Raw genomic sequence first — 22,032 nt, forward strand, 5'->3', positions numbered from 1 at the left:
CTAATGCTATATTAAAAACATTCTAATGTCTAAAATCTTAGATCTAAAATCTTAAAATCATGCATTGCGATATCTACTAAAATCCATATTAGTCATATTAGCTGATTTTTTCTTGTAAGTGATTGCCATAAAGACTTACCTTCAGAAAACTGATCTCCTTTTGAATAACTTCCTCTCATCTCCCTTCCTAAATAGTTCAAGTAAAAGCCTATCCAATCATAAAACTTAAGAACCAGCAAAAGAGGTTGGGCTTAGATAAACATTTAAAACAGAAAACAAAAAACTGAACTGTTTATTGATGGTTCCAACGAACCCACTGCCACCTGATCTTCTGAAATCCTTGAAGGAGCAACGCAAGGAGAGAATCGTTAACAGGACTACAATGAGTAAGTTCTTTATCGATCCACCGTCATGTCTACTAACAACAGTATTTAATTCTAGTTCATATTAGTTCAACTTATCAAATATTTGTTAACAAATACTTCTTAAATTGTCAACAGGTAATGATATACGTATAGTTTTGGTTGGTAAAACAGGAGTTGGCAAGAGTGCTACAGGAAATACCATTCTTGGTGAGAGGATATTTGTGTCAGAAGCAAGAGCTACATCAATCACTAAACAGTGTGCATTTGCATCCCGGATGATAAACAGAAGGCAGATTTGTGTTGTGGACACTCCTGGTCTATATGACACACAACTGTCCAATGAAGAAGTCTTAAATGAGGCTGTGCATTGCTTCAAACTTGCAGCTCCAGGTCCTCATGTCTTTCTTCTTGTACTTGCCATTGGGCGCTTCACTGAAGAAGAGAGAAACACCGTTGAATTGATTCACTCAGCCTTTGGCCAAGGCGTGCTCAGACACATGATGGTCTTGTTCACCAGGGCAGATGATCTTGAAGAAAGGACAATTGAAGATTACATTAAGGAGGCACCAGAGATAAAACAAGTGATAAATGCATGCAATGGGAAATACCATATATTCAACAATAGACAGATCTCAAACCGTGCACAAGTTGATGAGTTCATGAGTAAGATTTTAACCATGATGAGACAGAATCAAAACACCTTCTACAGCCACCACATGTTTACAATGGCAAATGAACTCAACAGTGCTAAGAAAAACATAAATGAAAAGGATCAAATTATCGCTGAGCTAAAAAAGGAAATAACAGCATTACAAAAAGATATAAATAAGCCATCTTGCAGCATACTATAGCATACTTAAGTATGTGAAGTTAGCATCTCACAAAATGTATAATTGGGGCACTACAAAATGCACAAGTAAAAAGATAATTCTTAAATGTTAAATTTCTAACAATTCATGTTTTAAACATATATGTACACTTTATTTAATCTTTTAATTACCTGATCGAAAATGAACAGATAATCTGCTTAATTTCCTGGGAATTTGATTGGGGTTAGAGATTTTCAGGCTCTGTGTTCTTGCTGTATTGTTAGTATTTAACACATTAACCACATTTTATATAAGTTTGTTTTGCCGTTTTTAATTCTATTATCTTCAACTATATTTTATTAGATTTTAGATTTTTATTTTAGATTTCTATTCGTTATTATTATTATTTTTATTGCTAGTCTACTACTACCACCACCACCACTACTACATTCATGTATTTTTATGTATAGAAATTTATGCATAAAAAAAAAACATTAAAGTTAATGTTTTATAGTTGACTATTTTGTGACTCTTTTTGCAGCTTTTCATTACACTCCACCTTAGGTTTTTCCTTTAACTGCACCTGCACATACATGCATATGCACATATACACCATATATACAGTACACACAGAATGTATGTATGTACAACCAATGAATTTTACACAGTTATGCAACTGAACTGAATCAACATTGAATTGATTTATAATGACACTATTGACTTGTTAAAGCTGCTTTACAGCATAATTTGAATTTGATGCTATTGTAAAGCTACTGTGAAACAATCTATAAAGCACTTTAGAAATAAAGACTTTCTGACTTTGCTTGTATATGTGTGTGTGTGTGTGTCCTGGTAAACCCTATGTAAGCCCTGGTAACCCCCACCCCTAAGTGTCCGCACAAAGATGGCAGTATTCAAAAATTTGTATTTATGGTCACCATGAGGACACAAGTTTATAAATCCTACCCAATCTCATGAAAGTGTACAAAATTAAGTTTTTTGAAAATCTAAAAATGCACAAAGTTGCCTATGGGTTGGTGAAGGGCAATCGAAAATAAATGTTGTACAGTAAAAAAAAAAAAACATTGCGCCTATGGAATGTCCAAGAAATACAAGGGGGTAAAAATAATTTCTTTCTCAAAACACTTTTGATTTGTAAGTGAACAAATTATGTAAAAGTGTTTTCACACATGATCACTGGCTGTAGGCCATCAGTAAGTGAGTGTGGCATTTAAATTGTTGAAGTGTTTCCCAAATTAAACAAAAGAGCTGTTGGTTTTGAATGATGTATATAATGTAGAGAACTGTGTTTAGAGTTTTGCTTTGAAAAAGTTCATAGCAAAATGAGTTTAAAGCATGCGATGTGCTTGTAGTTTTGCAGACTTAAGGTCCTTGCACACTTTTTGTATGCGTTTTATTTGTTTGTTTGTATTCGTCATCCTTTGCTATAAAAATGCTTCCTACGGATGTGAAAACGCAGAATATCAAACCTGATCCAAATTTCTTTTTATGATGGATGAAAGTTTCGGAGGCAATGTGTAAACGTCCGTGATACAATGTGAGCTCGAATTTATTTTTTAACGTATAAAAATTTGTGTGCAATGAAGAGTGAATGTTTTCACTGAGTGGGCCTCAAGTACCACTTTTAGTTTCTCTTTTTTTATTTTTTTTTATTTATTAGTTTTATCAGTATTAGTACTGTCATAGCCAGAATGACACACACTGTGAAATATAGCTAAACTATTTTTTTTTTTTTTTTATATAATGCAGTCTTGAGTGGCCTAATGCTTTTCAGGGCTAATCAATTGCAATATAATACAACATAACTAATAACTATAGTTATTAATAAATAAGGATATATTTCATGCATGGCTGGTGAATCTGCATCTGCTTTGTTCAAAAGGTGTGAGATTGCAGCATTAAATTGTAGAGACACAGAAATAGAAAATCTGGTAGTCATTTGGCAATACAGCTAAGATTTGGGTATCATCTTCATATGATGTCTTCATATGATAAAAAGATGTCACATTTTTTTGTACATATTTGTACCTTATTTACCCTTAAAGGGTGCATATTTTATATTGTATATTTGTATATTTTACCTGTAATCTGGTTAATCCTACGTGACTATACGAAATGTGCGGAGTCATATAAGTTATGGAGCATGATATATATATCAAATACATTGTCCAATAAAAACTAATAAAGCCATTAACCAATAAACATCTGTTATAAAAATATGATACCATCATAACTTACTGTAAATCATTTACATTTTTTACAGGTATCTTATATATGTGACCCCTTCTGTGAAATCCAGGCTAAAGTCAAAATCTAATTATGAGATAACAAGTATCAAAGTTTGATTTCAATCATTAATTTCACTATAATTTCAATATTTTGACATGGCCTTACTCTGTCAATATTTATATATGCATATATATATATATATATATATATATATATATATATATATATATATATATATATATATATGCGCAGTTCAGATCCAAAAACCTATAAGTTACATTTTAAATTTTATTTTAAAATGAGAAGAAAATGTGTAGGTTTAGTAATTTCACTTTAATGGCATTGAATAGGTTATTTTCATTGCCATTACAGAGAAATAACTGAACATAAACATAGGAGCCTGAGAAACTATATTATATTAGTATTATATTATAATACTAAATATAATAATATTTTTGCATGATTTTTGCATGATTTGGTGATAATATAGCATGAGATTTAAAATATATTTTTAAAATTGCAGTCATTTTTTGACCAGGAACACCAAATTAGAGAATTTTCAACACAGCACTAGGGTTAAGAAAGTAAAGTATTATAAAAACACTGATTCCCAATCATCCAGTAATTTGGGTAGAAACTGAAAAAGAACAAAGAGCCAAAACAGAACAAAAATACCATTTTATTTTGTTTATTGAATCATACAAACACTTTGCTACCTGTATACAGTAGCCTATATTTAAATTGTGCTATGAATGTTGATGTGGTTATAGTTACTATAAGTCAGTATATTGTAACACAAAGGGCAGCAAGTAGGCTACAGTTGGAAATTGAAATTCATCTGTCAGTGTAACACCGTGTTGAAATGTTCAACAGCCCAGATAGGAAAACAGTGTGGTGCTAATAATACATGGGAGACGAAGATGGCGTATTTTCCCCAAGTTTAATAAAACACCTCACGCATCGACACACTCGTCCACATACATGAGGAACGAGGGAGGGAAAAAATTTAAGTAAGCATCCAACTCAGGTCACAAACAAAAAGGAATAAAATAAAATAAAGATAAACAGAGCGAGTTATCTCTTCACCTTTCCATCTTGTACAGACACAAGCTATGCACAGGCGCAGTTGTCAATCTGCCACCAAATGACCATAAATGCTCTAGTGGCCGTTACATCAGGAAAAAAGTAACATTAAAAAAAAAAATGTTTATGTTAGTCTCATTGCTACAGGATAAAGCAAACAGTATGAAAGTGGTTTAAAATTTGACATCTTTTAGACTTGCCGATTTCAACTAGATCAACAGCAGCCATTATAAAACTCTAAAGAAACTAGAAAGTGAATCAAATCTCACTGTCTTGCTGTTTGTTTCATAATAAGACATTACTTCATACAGATTATGTAGTCTGAAGTAACCTTGACCTTGTCCACCAAACCAAGAGAGTCAGATGACTATAAAAATCCAAACGGCAATTGGATGGCCTTCATACCATCACACACTGACCATTGACCTGTTATTCTCAAAGTACATACTGTTATCTATGTGCCTCTTTTAGTGTACATAGATAACAGTATGTACTCTATGTGCCTCTTTTAGTGTACAAACTGAAATAAGCACATTTCAATAAGTACATTTCAAAAGTTGTTGTTGTTTTAATTTCGATTACTAGAGCTTACAGCTCATGAAATTCAAAAATCCAGTATCTCAAAATATTAGAATATTTCCCAAGATCAATCAATAAATTTAAAAAAAAAAAAGTATTTGCAAAACAGAAAAGTTCAAGTTCTTTAAAGGATGTTCATTTATGCACTCAATACTTGGTCGGGGCTCCTTTAGCACAAATTCCTGCATCAGTGAGGAATGGCATGGAAGTGATCAGCCTGTGGCTCTGCTGAAGCACTATTGAGCCTTCAGCTCGTCTGGATTTTTGGATTGGCTGTTTCTCATCTTTCTCTTGAAAATATCCCATAGATTCCATATTGGGTTCAGGTCAGGCATGCAGGATGGCCAATCAAGCACCGTAATATCATATGCAGCAAACCACTTATGAATGATCATTCATGTTTTCATAACCACTGGCCGAAATCAAAAAAGAAATTAAAATTAAAACATCTTTGAGAGCAAGGGGGCCCTATGCAGCTTGCGTATTCTGTGTATAGGGAGTCCACTCCTTGTGAAGCTCTCCCAAGTGTCTGAATGCTTGACAGTATTCTCAAGCTTGCAGTCATCCCTGTTGCTTTTACACCTTTTCCTACCAAATTTCTTCCTTCCAGTCAACTTTGCATATAATATGCTTTGATACAGCACTCTGTGAACAGCCACCCATTTCAGTATTGACCTTCATGACCTTCCGTGTCAATGATTGTCTTCTGGACCATTGCCAAGTCAGAAGTCTTCCCCACTACTGTGGCTTCACAGAACAAGAGATACCCGGAATTTATACTGTAGGGATGGTTATTTAATGAAACTCAAATGTAAATATTCTAATATTTGGAAATACTGGATTTTTGACTTTCATGAGCTGTAACCTGTAATCATCAAACTTAAAACAAATGTTACTTTACATGTAATGAATCTAGAACTAGAATATATGAAAGATTCACTTTTTGAAATAAGTTAAAAAAGTTTTTTCACCATATTCTATTTTTTTTTTATAATTTTAGATGCACCTGTAACTCTTATGTTCATTCATCTGTCAGCAGATGCAGACCCATTTCTTCTTACTGTCCTGTGGTTTTATGACTCTTGCTGGAATATTGAAGCTCTCAGATCTGTACTGTAACACTAATTCTTTCATACTCTCCCTTCTCTTCACCCTCAGAAGCAGAAGCAGTCAAAGTGACCAGATCGGCCTTGTTGCAAACGAGAGCACGGGATACATCCAGACCAAGAGAGTGCTGACGGCACTCGTCCATCCACATGGGAAGATTGCAGAAACTAGTGGGGTTAGTGCAACATGATCTCATGATAATTCATAGGTATTTTACGTAAAATGTGGTTCTATAAAACGTAAATTTACTTACATTTTTACAGGCACTAAAACGTACAAAACTGACGTATTGACGACACCTAAAAATAAATTCTTATGAATATTGAAATCGCGGCATTCATTTTATTATTATTGTTGTTTTTAGTTGTCCTATCAATGATCTTGTTTTCAATTGCCTTATTTAATTATTTACTGGTTTACTTAATATGAAATGATAACATTTCGTTCTGTTCTGTGTGATTTCTGCTGCCAGCTCGTTTCCAAGAATAGCCTTACATAATGTTAAACAAGACTTCACAATGATATAAAAGATACATAAATATTTTGTTTTTTAGCTAAAAATACATAGCGATTTGTACATTTAAACGTTAAAATACGTCTAAATTGTACATTTTAGCATCATTAAAAATGCACAAAAATGTACGTTTTGTGCTTGTAAATGTAACGTATTAATACCTACGTATAAACTATGAGTTTAAACAATTTAATTGATTACAAGTATTTAATTTTTGGAATCTGATTATGTAATCCAGATTACTACAACTGCTACAGCTACTACCCAGCTGTGAATGGAGTGTAGTACATTTAGGTAGTACAGTCTGAATTATTATTTTTAAGCATTAATTCAACCAATTAATGAGGGTTAAGAATGAAATAGTTTGTGCAAGTCACAGTTTACTGTGAGCCTGACCAATATTTGGCAAAAAGCCAAAACTGTTAAAGTTCACTCAATCAGCATGTATATGTGTATGTATCGATACTCTGGACTTATCTGAGCCAATCAACTGAGATATAAATGTTGTGTAACTATTAACTTTGGATCTTCAGATTATGAAAATGCGTGCTGTTCCAAACGACTGCCCTAGTAGTGCATGTTGAGCTCCTACATCAGTCACTGATGAATTGCATATACCCTCTAGTTGAATGAGTTTCTTTCTCACAAAAGAAGATATTTTTTGTGGGTAACCAAACAGTTAATGGTCCCCATGGGCATCAATAGTATTTTAATTTTTTGTGTGAACTACACTGTAATCTCCAATTAAATAATTGGGATTTATATGTTGCATAAATCAATCAATCAATCAATAAATGTGTGATGTGCTCATGAGGTTCTAATCCATACTGTAATCCAAAAGTAAACGTAAACTGTAAATTACATCTTTAATTAATGCATAATCTAACTTAAATAAAAGTTTCTACTGATTGTACTATAAATGTTTTGTTCCTTTTTACAAGCAGAGTGACTGTCTATATACCCCTTATAGCTCTGATTCCAAAAAAAGTGGCTTAGTTTGATTTTTTTAAAGTTACATTTATGGGCTTCTTTATGCCTTTATTTAAACAGCATAGTACAGAGCAGATGGAAAGCGCTGGGTGAAGAAAGGGGAGCGGGACCAGCAAAGGACATCGAGGATGGATTCGCACTCGGGTCACCATGAGTGCAGGTGCGCTGTATGTCGGCACGCTATGGTGCTGACCTCAATTAGATATTTTATGTTAAATGACAGTCATGGTATTCAAAATACTATAATATGAAATATTTTGTATAATAGATACATAACGTGTACTGCAATAATTACTCAAATACATAATAGTCAACTAGCTGATTTCTTTTTGTAAATGATTGGCATAAACTCTTGCTTTCTGAAAACAGATCTCATTTGAATCACTTCCTCTCATCTCCCATCCTGAATATTTCATGTAAAAGCCTATCCAATCATAAAACACGTGTGCAAAAGAGGTTGGGCTTAGGTAATCATTCAAAACAGAAGTCGTATTCATTCCTTGAACAAACCCACTGCCACCTGATCTTCAGAAATCCTTGAAGGAGCAGCTCAACCAGCAGAAAATCATTAACAGCAGTACAATGAGTAAGTTCTTTATCAATCCACCTTCTTATGACTGCTAACAACTGTATTTAATTCTAGTTCATATTACTTCAAATTAGCAAACATTTGTTAACAAATTCTTCTTAAAATGTCAACAGGTCAGGACATATGCATAGTTTTGGTTGGTAAAACAGGAGTTGGCAAGAGTGCTACAGGAAATACCATTCTTGGTGAGAGGATATTTGTGTCAGAAGCAAGAGCTGCATCAATCACTAAACAGAGTTCATTTGCATCCCGGATGATAAACAGAAGGCAGATTTGTGTTGTGGACACTCCTGGTCTATACAACACACAACTGTCCAATGAAGAAGTCTTAAATGATACGGTAAATTGCATCAAACTTGCAGCTCCAGGTCCTCATGTCTTTCTTCTTGTACTTGCCATTGGGCGCTTAACTAAAGAAGAAAGAAACATTGTTGAATTGATTCAAACAGCCTTTGGCCGAGAAGTGCTCAGACACATGATGGTCTTGTTCACCAGGGCAGATGATCTTGAAGGAAGGAGAATTGAAGATTCCATTTCAGAGGCGCCAGAGCTAAAACAAGTGATAAATGCATGCGAAGGGAAATACCATATATTCAACAATAGAGAGAAGTCAGACCGTACACAAGTTGATGAGCTCATGAGGAAGATTGAAGCCATAATAAAGCAGAATCATAACAGCTACTACAGCCCCCACATGTTTACAATGGCAAATGAACTCCACAGTGCTAAGAGAACCATGAATAAAAAAGATGCTGACCTAAAATCAGAAGTCAGAACTCAGAACTCAGATAGAGCTTTAGTGCAGAAGAAACGGACTAGAAGAAATAAAATAATAGCATTTCGTGAAGGAATGAATAAGTCATCTTGCAGCATACTGTAGTATACTTGAGTATGTGATGTTCGCATCTCATAAAATGTACAAATGGGGCATACAAAATGCACAAGTCAGAAGAGGAACATGAAATCAATGTTATATTCTAACCGTTCATGTTTTTATTAATCGTTGATTTTTGTTTTTTTAAATATATGTACACTTTATTTATTCATTTAATTATCTGATTAAAGATGTACAGACAATCCTTATCACTTTAATTCACTAGGAATTTGATTGGGTTAGAAGTTTGACTCTTTTATTGCTGTATTGTTAGTTTTAACGCAGCAACCACTGTCCTTTTATGTATGTTTGTTGTTATTATCCTTAGTCTACTACCACCACCACCACATTCATGTTTTATTAGTGTGGCTAAAAATAAAAAAAATGATGTCAATGTTTTATACTTGACTCTTTTTACATTGCACTCCACTCTTATAGTTTTTCATTTAATTGCTGTTATACATTTTTTAAATATAATAGTTTTTCATAGGGACTTAGTTGACCAGACCGAGAACAGTGAACTGACAACAACTTAAATAATAAAGCAAATGAGAATGATAAACAAGACACACCTGAACCAAATGACACAATCAACGGGAGACAGAAACTAGGTCACACTGAACACATGAGGGATGAAAACAACAAAAACAGTTCATGGGTGTGACCATTGTACTCTATGAGAATTATTTGAAACAATACAATAATTAAACTCTTACTGCAATTAATCGGGCTCTTTAGGGCAGTCAGTGAATATTTTGAACCTTGATCCTTGGAACATAAATACTACTGCAATCAACAGTTTACTGTATGCAATAAATTTGTGTATGAAACAACACATTTTTCGTCCAATATTTCCTGAGAATAAACCAAATTAAGTGAAAACATAGTCTATTTTAAATGTACAGAATCCTAACATACACTGTGAGAAAAAAAATAAAAAATCCACAGTTTTTACAAAATACTGTTGGCAGCTGTACAGAAAATCTGTAAATTTTACAGTATAAAACTGTAACACAAAAAGATTATGTAAACCAATAAATTCAACAATGCTCACTGCTACTAATAATCTGTTTTGCAACAACAATCACCATAATAATGCAGGTAAAAGATAAAGCCACATTAAAATTAAAAGCTTATCACAAGTAGCTTTTCCACAAGTTAAACTATATACAGAAGGTTTTTTTTTTTTATTTGATTTGATTTATTAGACAGTAAAAAATAAATAAATGCATAACATGAAGTCATCACAATGACATTATACATTAATCAGAACTGTCGAGGATAACACAAGAAAGTTAAAAACTTATTTCCATTGTGGACCTCGTTGTAGTCTAGATAAAGATGGTCAGGCAAGCTATAGATGACTAAGGTACCCTGTACATTCAACCACATCCAATACATACATATATATACAAAATACATACACTTCAATAATAAATATTCCTTAAGATTATTAGCATTTATTAGCATTTAGCAACCATTCACCACATGCTCTATTAAAACAATGATCTGACTGGCTTAACTTAATCTCAACTGGGAGTTTATTCCATTCCATTGCTGCCGTGTACAAGAAGGTGTTTTGCCCAGAACAGCTCTTAAATCTACAAGGAACTATGTCTGTGGCACTACCTCTAGTTAAATAGCTATGAGAGTTCCTAATAAGCTTAAAATAATCTTTAAAATACTTTGGCTCATTCCTATACAAAATCTTTCGTGTCAATCTCAGTTTCAACTGTCTCACCCTGTTTTCAATTGTCAACCATTTTAATTTCTTACGTTCAGGAGAGCCAACATGGTTCCTATTGTTAAGATTTAAAATCAACCTAACTAATTTATTCTGTGCCGTTTGGAGTTGAACTTTTATCCTCTTTGGGGTGCTGCTGTACCATGTAGTACAGGCATAATCGAAGTGTGGCTGAATTAAAGCATTTGCTAACATTTTTAAAATTTCTTTATTTAGAAACTGAGCCTTACGTGCCAGGAATTTAATTCTTTGGTTCACTTTTATAATAACCCTTTGACCCATACTTTCTCCACTCACAGAACTATCCAAATCACAGCCTAAATATTTTACACAATTTTTAGCTTCAATCTGGGTGCCACCCACACAAATTTTGAGCTCAGGAGTCCTACTCAACTTTATTTTTGAACCAAATAGAATAGATTCGGTTTTCCCCAGATGCAAAGACAATTTGTTCTCTATCAGCCATTCACTTATGTTCTTTAACTCCTCACTTAAATGGTTCTCAATAACTTCTTTATCCTTATGGGAGTACACCAAGGCTGAATCATCCGCATAGAGAAAAAGATTACAATTGCAAACAGATTTCATATCATTTATATACAAGAGAAACAACAATGGGCCCAGGACACTACCGTGAGGCACCCCACACGTTATTTCTCTAGCCTCAGACAGAATGCTGTTAATATCAACTCTTTGATACCTCTCAGTCAAGTATGATCGAATCCATTCACATGCCATACTGTTAAAACCTAGAGCTTTTAGTTTAATCAGCAAGATCTGATGGTCAACGGTATCAAATGCTTTCTGGAGGTCTAACAAAACCATGCCACAAAGTTTACCCAAGTCGATCTCACTTCTTAAATAATCTGTCAAATATAATAAACACGTATCCGTAGAATAAGATGTTCTAAAACCAGATTGCAATTCATAAAACAAATTAGAATTACTAATATAATTATTTATTTGCTCTTGTACAATTCTCTCCAAAACTTTTGATACAACCCCCAAAATCGAAACTGGTCTATAATTACCCTCTTCTAATTTGCTCCCTTTTTTATATAACGGAACAAGCTTCAAATCTTTCGGAACTCTACCCGACATAATCGAAAGATTAAAAATATGAGTGAGATATGGAGAAATATATTCTGCAGCATCTTTTAAAAATCTGGCAGGAATTTCATCTAGACCCATTGCTTTTGAACACTTAAGTTCATTCAATAACTTTAATTTTAATTTTAATTTTAATACATTTATATTTAGGTGCACAGAGTCAAATGTGGAGTGTCACACAGGAGATTCTGGGAATATCAGCTTACAGTTTTGATGTTGATTTGTGCTTTTTTACTTCTAAAAAATGTACAATTAACAGCATTTTACTGTAAAATTACATCAAATGTGTGGTTAGATCTTTTACAGTTTTTCTTTTTATATATTACGGGAACTTTTTTCCCCCATAGCATTTTTTTAGATTTTACAGTTAAAAGTTAAAATTACACTCATTTTTACAGCGTAACCTTATTACAGTGTAACCTTAGTCTGAGCAGTGTTGGGTTACTAAAAAAGTTACTAAAAAAAGTATATATCAATATCCCAATATCAATAAAACTTTTTTTTTTTTTTGTAAAATAAAGAAACCAAATAAATAGTGTGTGCTTTCTGCATTCTCAGTCTCCGTGAGTATCTTCCTAAAACGAGTCACTAAAATGAACGAAAATGACATGAGAAATACAGTATATCTAAAGAAAGCTTGAAGTGTTTATTATAAAATGAAGTAGCCTAAGTCATGTCGAAAACAAATATTCTCTGATAAAATAATCCGTATGAAACCAACGTGAGGTACAGTCTTTCCTGTCTGAGCTCACCTATAAAATGTGATCATGCCCACGCACATATAAACATAAACGCTCATGTCACCTCTGTAGAAAGATTCAAGTTCATCTTGACTACTTTTCGGTTTTGGAAGAAGTCGCGCTGTGAGGAATAAGACTTTAATTGTGATGCCGACGCGGTTGATCTCATTCTGATGAGTCATTTCATTTTTTACTTTATTTGTGTTACTGTGATATAAACTTGTACACATTCACTTGTTGAACTTTTCCCAAACTATAATGCCATATGACTAAAATATGTAGAGTGCAACATTTTTAAATATGATATATATGAAATATATATATTAATATGAATTAATGCTTAAATATGGCAACCTTTCATTGCAGCCTTTCGGGGCACTGGTTAGAGCGTTGGACTTGTAACCCAAAGGTCGCAGGTTCGAGTCGGTCCGGCAGGAATTGTAGGTGGGGGGAGTGAATGTCCAGCGCTCTCTCCACCCTCGATACCACGACTGAGGTGCCCTTGAGCAAGGCACCGAACCCCCAACTGCTCCCCGGGCGCTGCAGCATAAATGGCTGCCCACAGTGTGTGTTCACTGCTGTGTGTGCACTTTGGATGGGATAAATGCAGAGCACAAATTCCAAGTATGGGTTATCATACTTGGCCTCATGTCATGTCACTTTCGTCTAAATGTTGTAGCTCTAATGCTTTTTAGCTCGCATTCTCCAGTGATTTATACTGGCATACTGACGCGCAAAACATGATTTTTACTTCATGTTTTTCATATATATTCTTCATATACTTCACTGCATCTGTAACTTAAGTAATGACATAAGTAACTGTAATCAAACACATAAATTTAAAATGTAACTCATTACTTTACTGCGTTACCAGGAAAAGTAATTAGATTACAGTAGTACCCAAATCTGTGTCTGAGTAAAGCCAAGTACTGTAAAATATAGCTAAATGATTTTGTGAATATAATACACAGTCTGAGTGTCTTAATGTTTTTAACTGATTTCAACTGCAATATAATAAAACATAATAAAAGCTCAAGATCAACTTCACATTTCTTCAGTGGAAGGATGTGGAGACACTTCATCTATGGGAGTGTCAGTGATGATAATCTTTACACAAGTCACTGATAAGTCGAAGGGTGTTTTAGCTATGCATAAATAAAAATTAAATAAATAATATATGCAATATTTTCCATTAAAAGTGAACATCTTTGAACAGAACATTTATGCAAGAATAAGCATAGGTGATGTATAAACACTTTAACACTAAAAAGCTTGAGATGTTCTCTTCAAGAACTATATTATCATAGTTGCATGTTTGTAATGTTAACTGAATGGACAGAATCCTCATAATAAAATGCATAACAAGAAGAAAATCTGAAGTCTAAGCCTAAACAACAATTATTTGCTTTTTTGTTTGTTTATTTATTGATTGATAATGTCACTTAGGACATCAAGTAATCCAGAACTGCTACAGAATTTATCTGCAATATTTTAGTAAGTCATGAAAGCCTTATAGGACAGATTTGGAGCAGAATAAAACTTCTATGCAATAATATTCACAATGCAAGTTGTTTTGAACATGTCATTTGTTTTGCATTTATAATAAAAATATAAACATATTTTTGCTACTAACAGTTTGTCTTTTGCCTTCATTGATAGAACCTGTCTGACCTTTTATTCAGTTTGCGTGGCTATACTAAATTTAAAGGGCTATACATGGACCATGATATGCAATAAAAACTCAATTAAAGATTAACAACCAATAACTATACATTATCAATACATGATACCATACATGCTGACTGGAATTCATTCACATTTGATTGAATTGATTTGGCTGGTGAATCTGGATCAGCACTGTCCAAAAGATGTGAGATTGCAGCATAAAGACACAGACACAGAAAGTCTGGGTATTTACTTGCCTAATGGGGTATCATCTTCATATGTGTACTCTCAGAAAAAAGCTGTCACTGCATGGTACTTTTTCAAAAGATACACTTTTGTACCTTATACCCTGAAAGGCTGCATATTAGTACTTAATACTTAAAGGTACATTTAGTGCCCAGAGTGTAAATATTACTACTGCCCCAGTGGCAGCTTTTGTACCTTTTTCCTGAGAGTGTTCTTGTTTTGCATTATAACCTATCTATGTCTCTTGCCTTTCCTACATGACTGCACTAAATGTGAAGGGTCATATAAGACATGGAGCATGATAGACATCAACTCATTTCATCCAATATAAACTAATTAAACCATTAACCAATAAACATCTGTGTTATCAAGACATGATACCAAAGATATCATTACTTACTGGAAATCGTTTACATTTTTCATATACTTCACATTTACTACATATCTTTGTTTCTACACTGTAAAAAATGGCCGTGAACTTAACAGTAAAAGACTGTAAAGTAAAAACCTGTTAAATGATTAACGGTAAATTCCCCTACTATATATGGTGAAAAACTGTATTGGACATTACAGTCCAGTTTTTTACCGTAAATTTTACAGATTTATTTTTTTTTTTTGCAGTGTAGTTATTAAATTAATTGATCTTATCACTGGCACAATCCTGTTTGTAATTCTACAAAATATGTCACACTTTGCAGCAATTAACAAATTACTTTTAGCAGACTCTGAATAACCCCAAAAGCTCAAAGGAGTCTTTCTGCAGCAATATTCCAGGTATGTTAAAGGGATAGTTCACCCAGAAATGAAAATTGTCATTTATTTACCTTCAAGTTGTTCCTAATCTGAGGTGTCCAAAAAGCATTGTAAGCTATGGTTGTTAGTTCCATTGAACTCTGTTGTCATTGATGGAACTTGCGACCATAGATGTTTTTGGGAAACGCACCCCTGTACCTTTCCTCTTTTAAACATAAAAAGAAGATATTTTGAAGAATTGCCAGTAGCCATTGACTTCAATAGTATGGGAAAAAAATGGAAAAACTATGGAAGTCACTGGCTGCCGGCAACATTTCCCCATGCCTATTTGTAAATTCTGGATGATTTGGATAAAAAAAGAGCATGACAAATAAATGTGTTGCTCACTCAGTCAAACTGACAGATAATATTTCAAACTGATTATTCATAATGATTTGTTTCAGTCATGTGGAGTGGAAGTGCCAGCTAAAAGTAAAAATGGAAAAAGGATATTGTAAGCTAATTCATAATGACAGGACAATAAACATTAACAGAGCCATTTTCAGTATATAGGCATAAGACTAAGAACAAATGTGTTCATGTTGTGAATTAAGTTAATGAATGTGGTTTCCTTTAAGCCTGTAAATAATAGATTAGCCTATCTGCAAATAGTTTAAATGACTTACTTTACAATAAATTCTAGTACTTTGTGGCTTACTAATTTTTCTTATTTTTTATACCCCTAAATCCATTTATATGTTTTGTAATTTTTTAATCCCTTTAAATAAATATAACAAAACTCAACATTAGCCATAATTTACATAGCTATAATCTGTAATTAAATTGTTTGACAAACTGATACCCTAAATATCATGAGTATAATAGCACAAGTATCTTATCTCCACATCACCGATAATGTGTGATGACTGTGGATGTTTTTCTTTATTCAACAGATTTTTTTTTTTTTTTGAGTTTCCAAAGCTTGTGCCTAAATAAAGAATTTCTGATGTCTTTCATCTCAAATGCTTGACATACCTCAGTGCTAGCATAATCTGTATCAACATAAATAGATTTTATATAAATAAACATTAACAACCAAAATATATATTATCAAAACATGAACATGCTGCCTGAAAGTCATTTACATTTGTGTTTGGAACAACTGATTAGAATTTGTTCCAGAAAGTGAAAGACAAAAAAGTATATATTTCCTGCATGGCTGGTGAATCTGGATCAGCACTGTCCAAAAGGTGTGAGATAGCAACATTAAATTATAGAGACACAAACAGAAATTCTGATAAATCACTTATGGCAATAGAGCCAAGTAGATCAGGTATCTTCTTTGTATGTGCACTCTCAGAAAAAAAGCTGTAAAAAAAAAAAACACCTAATCTGTATCCAGCACCATCAACATTTTATGAGTTGCCATACAAGATAATGGTGAGAGAACACCATCTTGAGGCACGTCGATGTAACAACTTATTTTTAAAACAAACTATATTTTTTATTTATTATGACTCTCTGACTTCAACTGTTGTGTAGCTATGCAGAAAAGTAAACTGATATGGGTGTAGCTAAATAATGATACAATGCTGAATCAGCTTTGCATGATCACAGTGACCAAGGCTTTTAACATATTCACCAACTGGGTTGGCTGCTGAAAGTTTGGCTCCTCCATGTTATTAATTGGGACCATATTTTAAAGATTTTCCTTTTTCCATATCTGAATTGAATTTCATGATTAGATACTCATTTCTGTTTTCAATCAATCAATCAATCAATCAAATAAAATATAGAAATTAGTGCTTATTGACTGTTGGTTTGCTGCTTTGTGGTGCTCTAGTGTTTCTGTGCGTTTGGTTTTCTGTTTTGGTATGCTATCCTCTATTCTGTGACAGAAACTACAGTTATAGTTATGGATTCCACGAGTTTGCAATTACATATAATCAGATGAGCAGATAGTAAGCATATTTGGCGTGCTGTCCGAGGGGAGGGCTCCGAGCTCAGAATATAGCCCAAACCCAGAGAGCTCCCCATATCCTCGAGCTAAGATAAGAATAGTTAGCAGTGAGGAGTTGGGGTGGAGGAGAGATACCAGAAAAACCGTCAGGTAAGTTGGCTGTATATATATTAACTATCATGCTAATTAAGTTGATTATCTGAACGTGCTCCTCCTGAAATCTGTTCATAAAGCATCATTTATCAGCAGTATCCCTCCATCCAGAGGACAACTTTTGTCCCTTTGCAGGGGGGTTAGCCACTGGAAGATTTTGTGGAAGACTTCCTTATGGTCCCAGACCCTGTGCCCACCACAGATCCAGAGCCTGATTCCATGTTCATCCCAGAGCCCAAACTAAGCGCCAGGTCCATCCAGGAGATGGAATTAATGGATTTTAAAGACCAGGACTTAATTCTCACTCTCCCAGCTCTGAAATCCTTCCTCTTCCACCAGTCTCAGATAGAATTAGCGTTGCCTCTTAGCTCCACCCCCTCCAAAGTTCCCATTTGGCTTCATGGCTTCTTCGTCTTCACTCCAGCTCCTTGTCTGCTCCATCCTGCTAGTTCCAGCCATCTCCCTGAGGAACAAGATGGACAAGTTGCTCCCAAGTGCAAAGGTTTTCAACGAATATCGTGTTATGTCTCATGATGTACACAAAGAGATGGCTTTAAGGAGATTACCCGGACCCATGTACAAGGTTGATGTTTGCATGGACAGAAACAACAACTCAACATGAAAGATAAAGGGAGGGGGCATTTGTGTTTTTAAGGACTCTTGGTGCAGGAACTTTAGACCAGAAGCATTAACATCAATAGTGATTAACTGATTTGAACACGTCATGATTGGGTATCTACAAGGTAATGTAAAACATCTACTGGATCCCTATCAGCCTATTTTACTCTAAAGCGCCTTGCAATCCTACATCTTGTGCTAGACTAATGGATGTTAATATATTACAGTTAAGAGTAATTTGTTATCAGAGGTCACCATCTGTTGTGCTATATATTATTACTGTGTTATTTTATATTACTAAATGTAATACAATTATTGCAATACTATTAGTCTGAATCCAGGATTTGGTGATAATATAGCATAATGAGAGATTTACAAGCAATTTTTAAAAGGCCAGTCTTTTTTTTTTTTTTTTTTGACCAGCAAAACCGAATTAGGTAAAGCATTTTCAACACAGCACAAGGGTTAAGAAAATAAAGCATTATAAAAACACTGATTCCCAACCATCCAATAATTTAAGTAGAAAGCAGAAGAAGAGCAAAAAAAAAGCCAAAATAGAACAACATTTTTATTTTATTGAATCACACAGACACTTGGCTACCTGTATATACAGTATATTTAAATTGTGTTACATGGATGAGGATGTGGTTAGTCACTATAGCTTTAACCCAGCACAAAGAGCAGCAAGTACAAGTGAAGATTCAGCTATCAGGAAAAAAAAAATGAGTCTCATACCTCCAGGATAAAGCAAAGGGGTTCTAAGTGGTTGAAAATTGGACATCTACACAAGTTATTTTAGAGCAAACTGATAACTATCAACCTCATTTAATGACCAACATTATTCTTGACAAGAAGGCTGTTGACTGCAAAAAAGTTTAAGGATCAAAATCAACAGGAACTGTTTTAAAGCCCCCAAAGAAACTGGAAATTAAATCAAATCTCACCTTCTTGCTGTTTGTTTCATTATAAGGCATTACTTCATACAAAATATGCAGTCTGAATTGGAATCATCCAATGCAGTCTGACCTTGTCTACCAAACCAAGAGAGTCAGATGACTATAAAAATCCAAAGTTCATACTGTTATTTACTGTGCGTCTTTACGTGGACATACTGAAATAAGCACATAACTCTTAAGTTCATTCATCTGTCAGCAGATGCAGGTCCATTTCTTCTTGGTCTCCTGTGCTCTTATGACTTTTGCTGGGATATTGAAGCTCTCAGATCTGCACTGTAACACTACTTCATTCACACTCTCCCTTCTCTGGCTCTTCAACCTCAGTGCCAGTGCCAAAAAGATGCTGTCCACCAGGTCCCCTTTGCGACCTTTGGCTGAAGTAATATAAAAAGACATTCCATGGACTTCAGCCAAATGTCGAGCCTGATCGATTAACACAGAAGCAGTTGTCGAAGTGACCAGATCGGCCTTGTTGCAAACGAGAGCACGAGGTATATCCAGACCAAGAGAGTGCTGACAGCACTCGTCCATCCACATGGGAAGATTGCAGAAACTAGTGGGGTTAGTGACATCGAAGACGAAGACTATTCCATGCACATTGCGATAGTAGTGTTGCACCATGCTTTTACGAAAACGCTCCTGACCAGCCGTGTCCCAAAGTTGTACCTGAGGTGAGAAAAAAAAATGAAGAAATGTATATATTTTTTTTTGTGCACAAATACTGAAAATGTAACTCATGACCTTGCCATAATGTACCATTTGAGCTACAGAAACACTGAAAACAGAAACTGAGTCTCCATCTACCTGACCTGCGGGTATTTAAATTAAATTTAGTAGGGTTTTAAATATATTTGACCCTGGACCACAAAACCAGTCATAAATAGCGCATGTATATTTATAGCAATAGCCAACAATACATTGTATGGGTCCAAATGATCGATTTTTGTTTTATGCCAAAAATCATTAGGATATTAAGTAGCCTAAAGATCATGTCAATGAAGATATTTTGTAAACTTCATAATGTAAATATCAAAACTTAATTTTTGATTAGTAATATGCATTGGTAATAACTTCATTTGTACAGCTTTAAAGGTGATTTTCTCAATATTTTGATGTTTTTGCACCCTCAGATTCCAGATTTTCAAATATTTCAACCAAATATTGTCCTATGGAAAGCTTATTTATTCAGAAATTGAAATGTATTCAATTTCAAAAACTGACCCTTATGACTGGTTTTGTGGTCCATGGTCACATATATACTGCAAGGCAAATTCAGTTCTGGACAAATGTGATTAATTCATGTCACAAGAGGAACATATGAATACAAACATGACAGTAAGATGTTCACACAAGACAGACCAACAACACGGTTCTGCACTGACTTTGCAGAAGCAGAAAATGACAATGTCCGACTCCTGGTCATGTCTAAACATATTCTTAAAATGAGCATGAATGGTTAAGCAGTTGTTGTTTGTGCTTAGGACTAGTAAAGTCTAATTCCTCATTTTGAAGCTCAAACAATATATGTTTACAACACGGTGAAATCCCACGTTTTGCTCTTGTTCCTCAATGGAATTCACAAGCAATGAATCTACCTACCACTTAAAAATTAAAGCAGAAGTAAAGAAAAAATTACATCGGTTATTGAATAGACAACAGATCCGGCAAATCCAACATATCAGTTCAAGGAAGCATTTCATGTAGATTAATTCATTAATTTGAACGACGAGTAAACCGATGATGAGAGAATTTGTGTACTTATATTCGGTTTATGTATGTGGTGAAAAGTTAATCAACATGTATAATGTAGAAAACTTTCCAGTATGTTGAGATTACGCAATTACTGCATGATATATATAGCCTATATATATATATATATATATATATATATATATATATATATATAAACGCTGAATCGTCTTTTTCCCTTTAAATGAGCTGTTCGAAAGAACCGATTCAAGATAAATGACAAATCGCGTTTTTGCAAAAAATATTTGCACTGACTAAATTAGTTTTATGCATCCAAGCAACATTTTCTAACATGCTCAAAATAAACATCTTTCTCAATAAACAAGAATATCTTGATGTAGACATACTTTGATTTTCTCGCCTTCTAAATCAAGAAGTTTCTCACGAAAATCCACCCCGATTGTAGCCTCTGTTCTGGTGGGAAACTGTCCGGTGCAGAAGCGGTGAGTCAGACATGTCTTACCGACACCGGCATCTCCGATCACAATGATCTTACAGGTGCGACGGCAACGCGCCGGGTTACCGATCGATGAAGTGGAGCTCTGTAAAGACGAATCCATCTACCGTTCCAGTGGTGAAACAAATGTGTGAAATGGATGGTAAAATGAGGCTAAAAGTTCAGAGCACTCCTCACATGCCCATGACTGAGGGCTACTGGTTACAAGAACTTCCTCTTCCATCAGAGAAACCAGGACTCGTTTTCAAAGCAACCCGTCATAACATGTCAAAGGAGGTAAAGTACACGTTTGCTTTTTTTTTTTTTTGCAAATAATAATTATATATATATATATATATATACACATATATATAATGCATTAATTCATGCATACAATAAAAGTAAGAACCGAACCATGTTTAAAAAGGGAAGTCTGAAATCCACCTTGGACAGAAACCAAAACAGCCCAGTTATTTCATATCCCTCTTCGGTAGCTAAAATGGTTTCTCGTGTAAAATTGGGGAAAAAGTGAGGCAAAGTATGCTTTGAAATGCTGATGAAATACTTTGAAGAGTTTTAACGACTTTATAAAAAAAAAAATATATATATATATATATATATATATATATATATATATATATATATATATATATATATATATATATATATATATATATATATTTTTATATACAGTTTTACTACAAATACCATTGAGAAAAAAAACAGTGATGTGCATTGACTGGTGGCAAATGTGTGCTCTCAC

The 22,032-nt window shown here is 34.1% G+C and overlaps 2 protein-coding genes across 2 annotated transcripts; one reads left to right on the forward strand and one right to left on the reverse strand.

The window, feature by feature from the left end:
* Positions 1 to 5,781: 5,781 nt before the first annotated feature.
* Positions 5,782 to 18,132, forward strand: LOC306872703 (GTPase IMAP family member 7-like; the record flags this gene model as incomplete). The annotated part of the gene is made up of 5 exons (XM_079421461.1): positions 5,782 to 5,807; positions 6,245 to 6,368; positions 8,229 to 8,283; positions 8,400 to 9,055; positions 17,935 to 18,132. The coding sequence occupies 5 exons, from the start codon at positions 5,782 to 5,784 to the stop codon at positions 18,130 to 18,132; spliced, it is 1,059 nt and encodes a 352-aa protein (XP_079277587.1).
* Positions 18,133 to 18,684: 552 nt separating this feature from the next.
* On the reverse strand, positions 18,685 to 21,566 carry LOC306872794 (ras-related protein Rab-33B-like). Its single transcript, XM_079421635.1, has 2 exons — positions 21,181 to 21,566; positions 18,685 to 19,750 (listed from the first exon to the last, which is right to left on the reverse strand). The coding sequence occupies exons 1-2, from the start codon at positions 21,391 to 21,393 to the stop codon at positions 19,277 to 19,279; spliced, it is 687 nt and encodes a 228-aa protein (XP_079277761.1). The 5' UTR covers positions 21,394 to 21,566; the 3' UTR covers positions 18,685 to 19,276.
* Between the last annotated feature and the right edge of the window lie 466 nt (positions 21,567 to 22,032).

Source organism: Barbus barbus (genome assembly GCF_936440315.1).
Source record: "Barbus barbus genome assembly, chromosome: 7".
Lineage (NCBI taxonomy): Eukaryota > Metazoa > Chordata > Actinopteri > Cypriniformes > Cyprinidae > Barbus > Barbus barbus.